General features: G+C 39.3%; 5 protein-coding genes across 5 annotated transcripts; 2 read left to right on the plus strand and 3 right to left on the minus strand.

The window, feature by feature from the left end:
• Positions 1–2665: 2665 nt before the first annotated feature.
• On the minus strand, positions 2666–3821 carry PHALS_02185 (Pyrroline-5-carboxylate reductase; the record flags this gene model as incomplete). The annotated part of the gene is made up of 3 exons (XM_024719013.1): positions 2666–2958; positions 3014–3697; positions 3752–3821. The coding sequence occupies 3 exons, from the start codon at positions 3819–3821 to the stop codon at positions 2666–2668; spliced, it is 1047 nt and encodes a 348-aa protein (XP_024572645.1).
• Positions 3822–4011: 190 nt separating this feature from the next.
• PHALS_02186 (phosphate acetyltransferase) lies at positions 4012–6300 on the plus strand (the record flags this gene model as incomplete). The annotated part of the gene is made up of 1 exon (XM_024719024.1): positions 4012–6300. The coding sequence occupies one exon, from the start codon at positions 4012–4014 to the stop codon at positions 6298–6300; it is 2289 nt and encodes a 762-aa protein (XP_024572646.1).
• Positions 6301–6460: 160 nt separating this feature from the next.
• On the plus strand, positions 6461–8625 carry PHALS_02187 (Teneurin-1 and related extracellular matrix proteins, contain EGF-like repeats; the record flags this gene model as incomplete). The annotated part of the gene is made up of 4 exons (XM_024719035.1): positions 6461–6474; positions 6550–8216; positions 8276–8434; positions 8504–8625. 4 exons carry the CDS (start codon positions 6461–6463, stop codon positions 8623–8625), a joined length of 1962 nt encoding a protein of 653 aa, XP_024572647.1.
• A 288-nt stretch (positions 8626–8913) lies between these two features.
• PHALS_02188 (uncharacterized protein) lies at positions 8914–10303 on the minus strand (the record flags this gene model as incomplete). Its single annotated transcript, XM_024719046.1, has 2 exons — positions 8914–9045; positions 9110–10303. 2 exons carry the CDS (start codon positions 10301–10303, stop codon positions 8914–8916), a joined length of 1326 nt encoding a protein of 441 aa, XP_024572648.1.
• A 76-nt stretch (positions 10304–10379) lies between these two features.
• On the minus strand, positions 10380–12039 carry PHALS_02189 (RxLR-like protein; the record flags this gene model as incomplete). Its single annotated transcript, XM_024719057.1, has 3 exons — positions 10380–10535; positions 10607–11456; positions 11534–12039. 3 exons carry the CDS (start codon positions 12037–12039, stop codon positions 10380–10382), a joined length of 1512 nt encoding a protein of 503 aa, XP_024572649.1.
• Positions 12040–13601: the final 1562 nt, after the last annotated feature.

Raw genomic sequence — 13601 nt, forward strand, 5'->3', positions numbered from 1 at the left:
GCAGGCGCATATCGGTGGTAGACCCGCATAGCACATTTTTGCATGCAAGCATAAATTGCGTTGGAACCCGTAATTGCTTCAAAATGTTGTCACTGATTTCCATTTCCTTCAAAATTTCAATCGAAGTATTTTAATTGCGTCTTTGTCAGCCTCTCCATATGCATTCGGCAGACTCCAATGCAGTTGCAGTACGACCACACCTTGGAGAGTACCAAGATACTCTTGACAATTCCAAGTACCATGACGCAGCGATAGTCAACGTGTACTTCACTCTGAGATGCCATTCATTTTCAAAAACCACCGATCAAACTATATATCGCTAGAATTTTCACATTCAACGGTCTTTAGTTTGAGCACTTACTTGTTACGCAATATGCTTGAATCTATGGGCCGAATAACAATATCCCAAACTTTGTTTTTTCTGAATACTTGCATTTATATAATATACTACATCAAGCCACTTGTTCCTGTATTGTCCGACCAGGATTTAGAACCAGAATCACCAACGCTTAGTTTTCACTTTCCAACAACTTTTTCTAGGGATGTCGGCTAAGCTGCAATCGAAAACTGTACTCCGATGCACTTTCAATACTATGCTTTGACCCTTCACGCTGGAGCAAATGACTCCATACACCAATTAAATTACCGTGCCCAATCCCTTGATTTTTGGACTGTTCTCTTTGTGCACACATCATTGGTAATCTTTGTCTCTGACGCAGGATCATGAATAATCATAGCATAACACAAATGGCCAAGTCTCCTGCGAAATCTCATTGGCTATCTCACTGAACGTACGGGTCTAGGAAAGTCTACTTCCAGACACTTTAACGGCAAAATTTCTATTGCAATGTTAAATGTTCACAACCAAATCGTTATACCATCTCCACGTCTATTGTTGGCATGATTTCATCGCAAAAAAACTAATGCCTTTTCTTCTCTGACACCCCAATGCACGTCACTCTTCCATATGAAGAAGTTCCGTGCAATGACCTTTAGTTTGCCGCATTTCCTTCTTATGACCCAATGCTTCGTATCTGATCGTGACACTTCCACCTTTGCTCTCTAGTTGTTTACAGTTGTCATGAAGTCACTCAAGAAGTCGATTGCATCCTCAAAAAACGAGATTGATACTGAATACTTGATGGATCTACTGTTCATAATTTAAAAACTGCTACTTTTGTCATTTCGACTTTGTTTGTCAGTGCAAAATCAGCCTCTTTACGACTCGATGGTTCTGAGGGCAAGCCGCATCGATTACCCGAATTTCTGCATTCAAAGCATTTTTTCACTCTAAATTGGCATTTTCACGTTCTTTTAAAAGCGACTCAAGCACAACATTGCTCGCAAGCGAAGCGTCGATTTTGATTGATTGAGCATGATATGCCTATTGTCCAGCTTGCTGATGTGCATCTATCTGGATACCATTGTCTTTCGCATGCTAGTATCGGCATAATAAACAATGATTCAATTGTTGTGTGTAACTCTTAAAGCTCATACTACGCCCTTTGTACAACTCCTTTTCGTCGAAATGCAATGATCCCAGACTTCGCTGTCTAGCGTCTAAAGCATCATGGATATAATTTACATTTTGTTTTTGTGGAATTATATTACGATACAACAATATATGAGCACCAGACATGCCGCAGGCGATGTGTTTGGAGCCATTTCAAGAATTGGACAAGATCGAATGCCTGATCGTTCATTTTTCCAATTCCACCAAAGGCAGACTTAAAGTCACTCGACTCAATTGAATCTATTCTTTTCCATCGCGCGACTTCTCCGATTTTGCTGTCGAGAATCTTAACGACCTTGTCGTGAATATTCAATTCGAGAACCTTCTGCTCTCCAACAATCGGTTTTCATGAGATCCACGATTGTTGACCACTTGAGCTGCTCCAAAATAATCAAACCCCGTCGTTGGCGTTAGATTTTGTTAATGTTGGACTTGTTGAAGCGGAATTTAACATATTTAGACCAATATGATCTTCAAGCTTGGCGACTATGAAAAATAAACATCGCTTGCCTCCTGTATACTTCACCCTCACTTTCAGCATAGATGTCTTGACCGAACTCGTACTTGTACTAGACTTTCAATTCTCACGAACTGCTAATAAGATTATGCTTCCCGAACCAATTATCCAAGGTCCAGCAAAGCGACCGTTGCGATTGCAATGTACTTGACCCTAACTAATATTCAGAAGACAGTCCTCTGTCTGAGATGGTGCTCTTTGGAATATAAACTCGTTGGTTCATTCCGCAATTTCGGCATTAATCTCTTTTGAAAAATTTGTAGCACGCTAATAATGCGGAGTCACTTGTAGTCACTCTTACCTTCTACAAAAGCAGTTCATAACCATTTGCATGTGCACTTCCAGTCAAAATTGTAGTACGCTTGCTGTTGCTCAAGCTGTCAAAATAATCACATCAATCGCTTCTTACATTTGTTTTCAAGGTGATCTACAACAGCTCGCTTATAATAGCCAGCTTATAAGCCAAAATTGTACTACGTGTCAGACAACACCACACATGCTTTGTCTTTCTTGTGGACGTCTGCTCAAAATTGGTATACCAGGATTTTTTTTAGTTAAAGCGCTTTAGTAGATGATTATTAATGCCTTACATCACCATTTCTTAATCTTATCATCCTTAACACTAGTACAACACTTTACGATGGATCGCTTAAAGCATGTGCCGCCAGTTGTTCCTGCAGTTCATTCATATCTTGATTCCAACTATCTAACCAATTGTAAGCTTCTGATAATATTTTGACCTCTTCGTGATTCTTTTGTTCGCCGTTTATATCAATTTCCAAATGCTTTAACGCAATCAAGACACTTTCACTTCTATCACCGAAAAGAATGTGACCAAGTTTCTCAATTTCAACGTCTTGGCGCCAAATACGATGACAGAACAATCTAAACGCTCGAAGCAAGATTCTTACATCGTCTCTTTCTGAAACTTGAATATGTATCCATTAGTACAATATTTTTCATTTGTGTAAGATCATGCTTACCTATTGCTTCTGCTGCTAGTCGAATGAGTTGCTGTCGGTTTTGCTTGACCAAATTTTGATCATCATCAAAGCGATTTAATACCAGAGGCTGCACTAGACTTCGCACAGATTTCTCGACACTACTATTTCCTTCTTGCCATTGACTCGCAATCTTTCGTACATCCGGCTGCACTCGCACGACTATTTGCGAACTACAAGTTTTGACTAAACTCTGATGCGTAACACCACATAATACACTGATCACAAGTGGCTCGTGAGCAGCAAGTGCGTGTCGAATTTGAATAGTCAAAGTTTTTAAATGAGATGGCGGCATACATAAGATCAACACGTCACTCTCACGAGCTAATCGTGCATTATTATAATATCGAGATACCGATTGATACATTGCCATATCTAATGATGATTTCAATGCATCACAACGAGGAATTCGATCTGGTTGACGAGTAGACACTGCGATTCGATCGCTACTATATCCATTAGTTAATAAGGTCATAACAATTGTCGCTCCAACAGTGCCACCTCCACAAATTCCAACTTGAGGTGGACTTTTCTTGATTTCAGCATAACATTTCGTACAAGCAAGCACCAACAAATATACTTCATGAGCAATAACCTGAATAGCTATAGATCGAGTATGGTACAATAATTGTGTCTTGGAAGCTAGACGGGTGGAAGCCAATAACTCTGGACGAATTACAAATGGTTCAATGAGATCTTTGTTATGTGAACTTGTCATACTTTTTGAAGGTACTGAAGATGGAGAGGTTGGACATGATAAGGAAGTTGGAAGCGATGAAGGACTTGTCATGTTTATCGAGCTAAAGGGTCGGAAAAAAGTTATTGTAGTATACAATAATTATTTACTCCAAGCTCTTATATCTATTATCAAAGTTTGTACCGAATAATGACACGACTGATCCCTTTCTGTGTGCACAAAACATACACATTTCGACAAACCCTGTCCGAATCGTTACACTGATTCTACGATTACACTGGTCATGTGGAAGCTCCACGCTACGTTTCGCCCTAAGATGGCACTCACACTTTCGTCTCGATGTCGTGCATCAAGTACATCCACAATCGATAATGGTAAAGTACCAATTAACAAACTTTTCATTACATCGACGGAAGTGACGAAAAAAACGGCCCCCGTGCTGATTGGCCTGACCAACACTCTGGAGCAAAAGTTTACACGCGTGGGGTACTTTCGTCCAATTCAGCCATTAGATAAGAGTGATCATCATATTGAAGTGATGAAGCAACAACTAGGGTTGACAAAGCGTATTGACGAACTTTACGGCGTGACTAGTGAACGTGCGATTGATTGCTGGCTGCGTGGCAAAGCTGACGACTTGGTGGAAGAGATTCTCGATCGATACGAATCTTGTCGTGAAGGTCACGATTTTATGCTTATTGAGGGGTCGCAACTTGCCACTCATCAAAGTGCTATGAGTTGGAGAATGAATGTTGACATTGCCAAAGCCATTGGCTCCCCTGTCTTGACAATATCGGACTTTAATGAATCTTGCAATACGGACATTAACACATTAGTGGACGAGTTATTGTCTCGCACTGCACTTATTAAAGATCAAGTTGAAAGTGCAGGTCTCAATTATATTGGCAATATCGCCAATCGTGTGACAATTTCAGATGCTCAAGCTCTACGTAATGCTCTTCGCTTAAAAGTACGTGAAAATGACGTTCCATTTCTCGGATTCTTACCAAACGACGAGTTTATTGCTTCTAAACGCTTGAATGAAGTAACACATCAACTTGGTGCGACGCAATTATTTGGTACAAATGCTATTCCCAATAATATTGTCGTTACGTCCGCCGTTGTTGCAACAAGTGCATTAAAAGATCTATTTGCACATTTAAAAAATTATAAAGATGGAGCATTAGTGATAACATCAGCTGATCGTTCTGATGTGATGCTTGGTCTCATGGCTTCTCGTTTGCCTGGAATTTTGCCCAATGTCTCAGCTATTGTATTAACGAATGGCAGTTATCCGCATAGCAATACACACGAAATTCTCCAAGGTGTTGAAGCATTAAATCAAACAGGACTGTCAATTCCTATCTTTTCAGTACCAGAAGACACATTCACTACCGCCTACAAGTTTGCACAAGTCTCAACTGATATTTTACCAACAAGTTTATTGAAAATTGACCGTTCAAAACAATTATTTGATGAATTTGTTGAAACGGAAAATTTAATTGGTGAATTAAATGAAGGAATGGTGGACAATCGATCTCCAAAACAATTTCAACATTATCTTTTTCGTAAAGCACGAACAGTTGAGCGTCATATTGTATTAACGGAAGGACAAGATATACGTGTATTGCAAGCTGCGGATCAAATTTTACGTCAACAGTTAGCAAAAGTGACAATTTTAGGTGATAAAGATGAAATTGAGCGTCATGCAAAAGCTTTGGCACTTGATTTGTCAAATGCTTCGATCGTCGAGACAGCAAAGAGTCAAAACTTGGATACATATGTCAATCGATACTATGAAAAGCGTAAACATAAAGGTGTAACTCGTGAATCTGCTCGAGATGCAGTATTAGAAGAAACGTGTTTTGGTACAATGATGGTGGAAATTGGAGATGCAGATGGAATGGTCTCTGGTGCGTGCCATACAACGGCTAATACAATTCGTCCAGCTTTGCAATTGATTAAAACGGCACCAAATCGACCGATTGTATCAAGTATCTTTTTTATGTGTCTTGAAGATGGTGTGCGTATTTATGGAGACTGTGCGGTGAATACAGACCCAAATGCTGAGGAATTGGCCCAAATTGCAGTTACAAGTGCCGAAAGTGCCGAAGCTTTTGGGTTAATTCCAAAAGTAGCTTTGCTTTCATATGCAACTGGTGATTCCAATTCTGGACCAATTGTTGATAAAGTGCGTGAAGCAACAAAAATTGCGCAACATTTGCGTCCAGATTTGGACATTTATGGTCCAATTCAATACGATGCTGCAGTGGATGAATCAATTGCTAAGACAAAATTAAAGGCCATTCCAAGTGGGGCAAAAGTTGGTGGACAAGCGAATGTATTGATTTTTCCTGATTTAAATACGGGCAACAATACATACAAAGCAGTACAACAGAGTACTGGATGTATTGCAATGGGTCCAATGTTACAAGGATTGCGAAAACCTGTGAATGATTTAAGTCGTGGTGCGACGGTCAAAGATATTGTCACGACAGTTGCAATTACTGCAATTCAAGCTGATCAAATGATTCGAAAGCGTGAAGACGATGCAATTGCAGCTGCAGCTTAGTTGAGAATGGTAAGATGCTAAAAGAAGCAGGATACAAAATTTAAGGGTTACGTCAAATTGGTTACTCTCGTCTTCACATAATACAATACATGAAAACCCTCTTTTTGTTATTTATAAGCCTCTAAGTCATAAATTCTAGTCGTTTCAAAAGCTCTTCAACATGCATTTCTTCAGGTTCCTTCTCTTAGTCTTCATATGTTCACGTGGCACCTTATTTCTAAATGCATTTAGCTGTGATGGAGGATGTAGTGAACATGGTATATGTGAACATTCAACAGGTCGTTGTATCTGTTTTCCCGACTTTACTGGAGCTACTTGTGCTTCTAGACTTTGTCCAATGGGAGCTGCATGGGTCGATCGAGCATGGACAATTGATAAAGCGCATCAACCAGCAGAATGTTCAGCAATGGGTCGTTGTGATCGATTAACTGGAATTTGTATATGTGAATCAGGATTTGAAGGTTTAGCATGTGAACGACTAGCATGTCCAAATTCATGCTCGGGTAATGGTCGATGTGTGAGTATACGCGATGCCGCAGAATTGTACGATGATCGAAATTTCTTTGTTCGTACAACATATACATTATGGGATGCTGATAAAATTATGGGATGTCAATGTGATCCTGGATATATTGGATTTGATTGTTCTGAACGTGAATGTCCAAAAGGTGACAATCCATTCACAACAACGACTCAAGATCATGCTATACAAGAGTTGACGTGTATCTGTAATAGCTGCAGTGGTACATTTACGCTATCATTTCAAAGTCAAGTGACGACGAATATTGCAGCTACAGCTACGTCAAGTGATTTAAAAATGGCGTTAGAAACACTAGACAATATTTATGGTCTTGATATTGTAAGTGCTACACCACTTTGTTCTAATAGTGGCACAACGACTTCCATTACATTTACCCATAATCCTGGTGATGTCCCATTATTGCAAGTTAAAAGTACGTTAAATAGTGGTACCATTACTTTAATTACAAGTCAAGTGGGAACTCGTGAAAATGCATATTGCTCAAATCGTGGTATCTGTGACTTTGCCACTGGAGTATGCAAATGTATTGCAGGATTTACAAGTGGCAATGGCGGTTTGCCACCTTTGCCAGGCAGACGAGGCGATTGTGGTTATCCACTAGGAGCTCCTATCTGTCCTACAACTAGCAATGGTGTATGTGATAATAAAGGCACGTGTTCTAGTGGAACGTCATACGAATGTATATGTTTATCAGGATTTACAGGATACGATTGTTCGCTTCGTGAGTGTCCAAAAGGAGCTGCTTGGTTTGATGGTGCAACAGCTCCTGATACTGCACATGCACTGTCCTTTTGTTCTAATAAAGGGAGATGTGATACGACAACAGGACGTTGCGTTTGTGTGGCACCATTTACTGGAGCAGCATGTGACCTAATTCAATGTCCAAGTGGAACGTCGTTAAATTCAGGGGGTTCTTGTAGCGGACGTGGCACCTGTAAAAATATTCAGCAACTTTCTTTAGAAGCAAAAGATCATGCAGGAAATTTACTGGGTGTAACATATGGTGCCATTCCAAACACACTTGCAACATGGGATGCCACAAAGATTCAAGGATGTGATTGTGACTTGAACGATTATTTTGGACCATATGAACTTGCTTATGGTGACCTGATGGGAGGACACGATTGCAATGTACGCACGTGTCCAAGAGGAGCAGATCCGTTTGAAAGTGGTAAAGTGAATGAAAAGCAGACGATCAATTGTATAGCAGACGGTGGCTACTTTACACTTACGTTTCGACAAGAGACGACGCTAGTAATTCCATTTGATGCTAATGTTGCGAGAGTTCAAGCAACATTCGAGACACTACAGAGTGTACGTGGTGCTATTGTAACTTTTGACACTGGTACAGTTGCATGCTCTGCTACCGGCGTTGGTACGTAGTGAAAATGATATTGATTGTCTACTATTATTGTATAACACAATATATTGTAGTGATCACGATCGAGTTTACATTCATGCAAGGTGACTTGCCGCTGCTAAATATTGACACGTCAGGTCTTACTCTTAGTGGGAATCCAACAACCTTGACGGTTGCAGAGCTGGTTAAGGGAACTAAGGCCAATATTGAGTGCTCAGCACGTGGAATTTGCGGTATGTTTAATATTACAATAATTAAATCTTTGTTGCTAATATATTGCAATTTCACTTGATCATGAGTAGACCGAGGAACTGGAATTTGTGCCTGCTTTCCATATTTCCTCAGCTCTAATGGCGCAGGTGGTCCTGGCCGTCGTGGAGACTGTGGCTTTATCTCTCCTTATCCCAGCACAACGATTTCGTAACTTAATGAGTACATGTCCTAACAGCTTGATATCCACTTTGATTATTGTTGAATTATTGTCATACATGAGAGATTATTGAAAGCAAGTTCATTAAGACTACGTAGTCGGTAATCTTTAACAAATCCATATTCTATCATTTGTTCTATATCAACATCTAAGTTTCTATTCGTAATTGAGATATGCAGTGTTCAATCATGACACGCTCGCGACTTGAAATCTATTCGATTTTTAACTCATATACCATTAGCAACCTCCAAAGAAAGTAGAGAATCCAACCATTTCGCCTCCTTATGCTGTTGTTATTAGAGTACGAAGTTGTTTCCAATTTAATGCATTAGAATCAAGTAATTGAAAGGAAAACTCGAGCGGATTCGATCGATAGCCAAGATACCCAAGGCGTCCACAATAGATGTAAGGACCCTACAATAACAACAACATAAGTCCAATACGAATTACGAAGAATCAATAAGATTAGAAACTTTACCTTTGGATACTGCAAAAATAGCAAGAGTGGTTCCGAATTACTTGACTCTGGAGTATCGTAGTAATTATTGTCAAAACGAAGCCATTCTTCACCTTTCGGAACTTGACGTAGTCGTTCTAGTATCGATGGCGTGACCTCTTCACAACGACTCCATCGAAAGAAAACAAACTTACGATCACGTAACTTTGCTTCTTCAAACATAAAACGATGAAACATTCCTGTTGTTCCATTTACGAATAACGTAAGTGCATTATTCCAAACTTGAAGATCACGATATCTTTGAAATATAGCAGTATAACCTCCTGGAGCAAGACCTTGCATAACTGTTTGTTTCCCAGGAGGTAAAAACTGCTTTCCAAGTGAGAATCCATGGAAGAGCTTCGTATCAATTTTAAGCACTGCACTTGGTTTCCTAACATTTTGTATCGTCGGCTGCGAAATGCGTACAAAAGGAAGAGCAATCTGTCGTACCGGGTACATTTCTTGATGAAACTTTTCGTCTTCAATCATTTCCATTTCTCGCTTCTGTAACCTTTTTCTTAAAAGTCGAAACACAATCCTTGCAGCATCTCGTTCAATTTGAAGTCTCTTCTTCTCTTCTTTCTTTTCATGCTTCATTAATTCACGTACAATAAAATCTTCGTGCTTCATCAACTCTAACTCTTCAAAACGCTGTTGTTTCTCAAATTCTTTAAGAAAAAACTTCTCCAATTTTTTTCGAGCTTTCTGCTCCTTCTTCTGTTCAATTTCAACAGCTTTTCGCTTCTTTTCATCTTCTCGTCGTTGTCGTCTCATCATTTCAGCTTGCATTTTTCTCCTTGCTCTCCAATCCAAACTCTTCGGTGGTTCTTCTTGTGTACAAATCTGCTCATTTGTCTCATGTTCCAATATTTGAGCAGTTTTCGAACGTCTCTTTCGTTCTTTTCTCTCCAATTTAACAGTGTGCTGTCTATCATATCTGTCAATAACTTGATGTTCTTCTTTAATCGAGAATTTCTCTTGTCGACGTTGGCATTGACGCGACGATTTTCTCGTTGGATTTTGCAGTTTCTCATTGACATTTCGCTTTCGTTTCTTGTCTTGAAATTGACAAGATGGTGATTGAATGATCGGAAGGTCAAGAGCGAGCAATTTTTCGCGATTCTCTTCAATGCGACGCTCACGCTTTGCTTCGTACTCACTTAAATCATTCATATTAAAAAATGATTGGCTGAACGAACAATATTTTGAAATTCACAATATTATTGTATTACTCAATTATTGCTACAATCTAAACGTCAGGCTTATTCGATTGTTCTGACTGACAGAGAATTGAATAGAGTGCTTTCCAATCCATTGACGCAATGTCCATGAGCTGCCATCGAAATGTGGTGGCTTGCATTTTGTAGCCGAGGTATTGAATGCGTCCACAATAAATATATGGTCCCTTTCACAATATAAAACAACTCAGCATTGTTAGCTATAGAATCCTCACTTTCGTACACCAGTGATACTTACTGTCGCATGTTGTAAGAATAGAAGAACGGGAGTAGTACAAATTTCTTCGCTTGTATCATACGAATCATCAAGTTTTAAATCTCTTCTCCCTCGTTCTACTTGATGCAATCGTTGTTGTATTGCTGGTGAAATATCCGAGCAAACTTTCCAGTCAAAGACAACGTCATTAGGTCCATTTGTGATCAATTTATTGTACTGCAAAGTACAGTCTTCACTTCCAAATAATGTCAATGCATTTTTCCATACAATAACATGATTATTGTACGAAACACGCGTTGTGATACCAGAAGGACATAGTGCTTGAATCACTGATTGTTTTCCCATTGGTAAGATTTGAATCCCAAGACAACGTGAATGAAACATATCAAGTTCAATTTCTATCGATGTACTTGATAATGTCTGCATCATTGTAGCTTGACATGTTTTTCTTAATTGACATGGATAGACAAACGGCAACTGAAGCTGAGGTGGATATGTCTTTAAAGCTCGTTGAAACTCTTGCTCTTGCTCAAGATCCCATTGTTTTGAATTCTGCTTTTCCTTCAAACGACGTTTATCGTGTACAACTCTTGGTCTTGAATTTCCTCGTAGTCGTGACGTGGTATACGATGCTTTTACTTGTGCTAGACGTAAAGTTTGTACGCGTCTTGACCTTCTCACTGGCTCTATGGACTTTGTCATCTTAAGCTCACGAGTACGTTTTACACAGTGTGAAAAGCGTTCAAGATTAAGTGACTGTAACATTCGCTGATTCGTTTCAATGCGTCGTAAGCGTTTCGCTTCATAATCACCAAGACAAAGAGCATTATCACTCATGACGAACAAATTTGATAAAAACAAATCTAATAGTCTGATATTATCCGAATTTTTACAATGGAAAATGAGTTTGAAATTCAGCCTAATTTCACCTATTGATCGTGAATATACTGACTCTGGACGTGATGATTGATCGCTACTCCCGCTAAGATAATAAGAATCGTACTGACGAAGAGAATTCCATAAATAATCAGCATATACAGAACATCTCCTTTCACCGGAATCTTCTTAATCTGATTCAATATATGTCGGAGTCGACCAACTTTCTTCACATCGACAACTTTGGCACCGTCAATGATTTCTTTCTCAGCGTTTGTAGCTTCTCTAGTGGCTACTGCACTAAATTCAGTCGTAGCTGCTCTAGCGGCTTCTGCACTAATTTCAGTCGTAGCTGTCGAACGAGGCCCTTTCCAGAAAAATGGAAAACTGAGTCGTTCTTCGTCCTTTGTCTTGATACTTGATCGTAAACTGTTTTCTTTTTTATCTTGGTCACTAGTTCTCATGTGAGATTCTGAATCGATACTTTGAGTAGCAATGTCATTGTTGTGAAGACCATGAAGACATGCTGCATAAGAGAAGAAAAGCAAGAGAAGAAGAGAGAGATGACGCATGATCATCTCTTAATTGAAAGTGAGCTGAGTATTGTCCCGCTCTTCCTTGAGTCTTAAGAACCGGTTTTGCCACATGGATGTACCTTCAAGTACCGCATCAGAAATGAAGCGGCTGTTTTAAATAGTGACATGTACAATTGAAACCCTATATAAGCATAAACGACTATTTTGAAGACACATGATTATTGACAAAAAAATAAAGATTACACAGACTTTACCACGCTGATAAGTAGGTCTTTTTTTTGTATCGTTGTTGAATAGCGTTACAATTATTGTTGGTAGCACTATGATTTTCAGAGCTGCAGCGGATATTTTCGTGACTCAACCATCTCTATAATTCTTTCAATTAGCATATGTTATGAGACCAGTAATGTTCTTACAGTATTGATTTGGGAATAGTACTGAGAAATGGGTAAAGAAATTTCTTTAAGTCTTGTAAATGAGCACTTTTCCTGCAAAACAGCAAATCAATCTTGCTGTTCAGTAACAGTGGATACTTTGTAATTAGTTTACAATTCAGAAAAAATTTCGGACCAGATAGAGCCCATGTATACTTTACCAAAATGGTGTTCTCAGTGTGTCCATGTCCCGAATTAATGTAATATCAACTTTGAAATATCTACAGATATGAACTAGCCATGCTAAGTTTACTATTCGTACTCTGAAGCCCCACGGACTGCTTCAGACTTGACATTGTCTATATGATGACGCAAGATGATACTTTGGTCGCAACAACTGAGGTGGACAGTCATTTTGATGCCGTATTTGACCAATGTGGTTTCTCAACAGAAACTTTTGAACACCGTTCCAATACCCGGAAAGAGCTTCTCGTAACGAGCTTAATTGCTGTTATGGAGGAAAATATGGCTGGCAGCCTGTTGAGCACTCGCAAGTCCGATTTGAACTTTGCCACGACATGCCCAGTTCTGCGCTGAGCTAAAGCAATTTCCAGTAGCTAGTAAAAGTCGATTTACTATGCATTTTATTATCTGATTTATATCACTAAAATATCCACAATATATAAATATATATTTACCATATCATATTGAATGAGAGAAATATATGCGCAGAACTAACAGCTCTCATTACAATGAGTGTTATGTGTACGTACAAAAAACTACATTCGTGCCCTTTTAGACTTTTTCCCATCAAATTGTGGACCACAGTGGGGCTCTGCAGCGGGGCTGCCGTAGCTCGTTGCTTGGAGGGAAGCAAAGCTAAGGTCACCGACCTATCGTTCTTTTAAGGAACCCGTACAAATGTAACGGATCGCAATCCGCTACTTTTAAGTACGAAAGCCTCACCAAGGAAACTGCTTAAAACTTTATTTTATTGTTATAGTTGCGACAGATCTGGCAATATTTGAAACCTTTGGTTCTCCTAATTAATATAGTAATAACTACTCAATATAGCAATACCTAAATCATATAGTAATATCCATTACTACTGGCGATTGACTTCTTATGACGGTGTAGCCACACCACTATGTAATAACACTAATTGTGGAATACACACCACTGTACGGTCGCACAAGATTGTGCGACCCGCCCTTCATCACAAGGGTACAT

Source organism: Plasmopara halstedii (genome assembly GCF_900000015.1).
Source record: "Plasmopara halstedii genome assembly, contig: Scaffold_179, whole genome shotgun sequence".
Lineage (NCBI taxonomy): Eukaryota > Oomycota > Peronosporomycetes > Peronosporales > Peronosporaceae > Plasmopara > Plasmopara halstedii.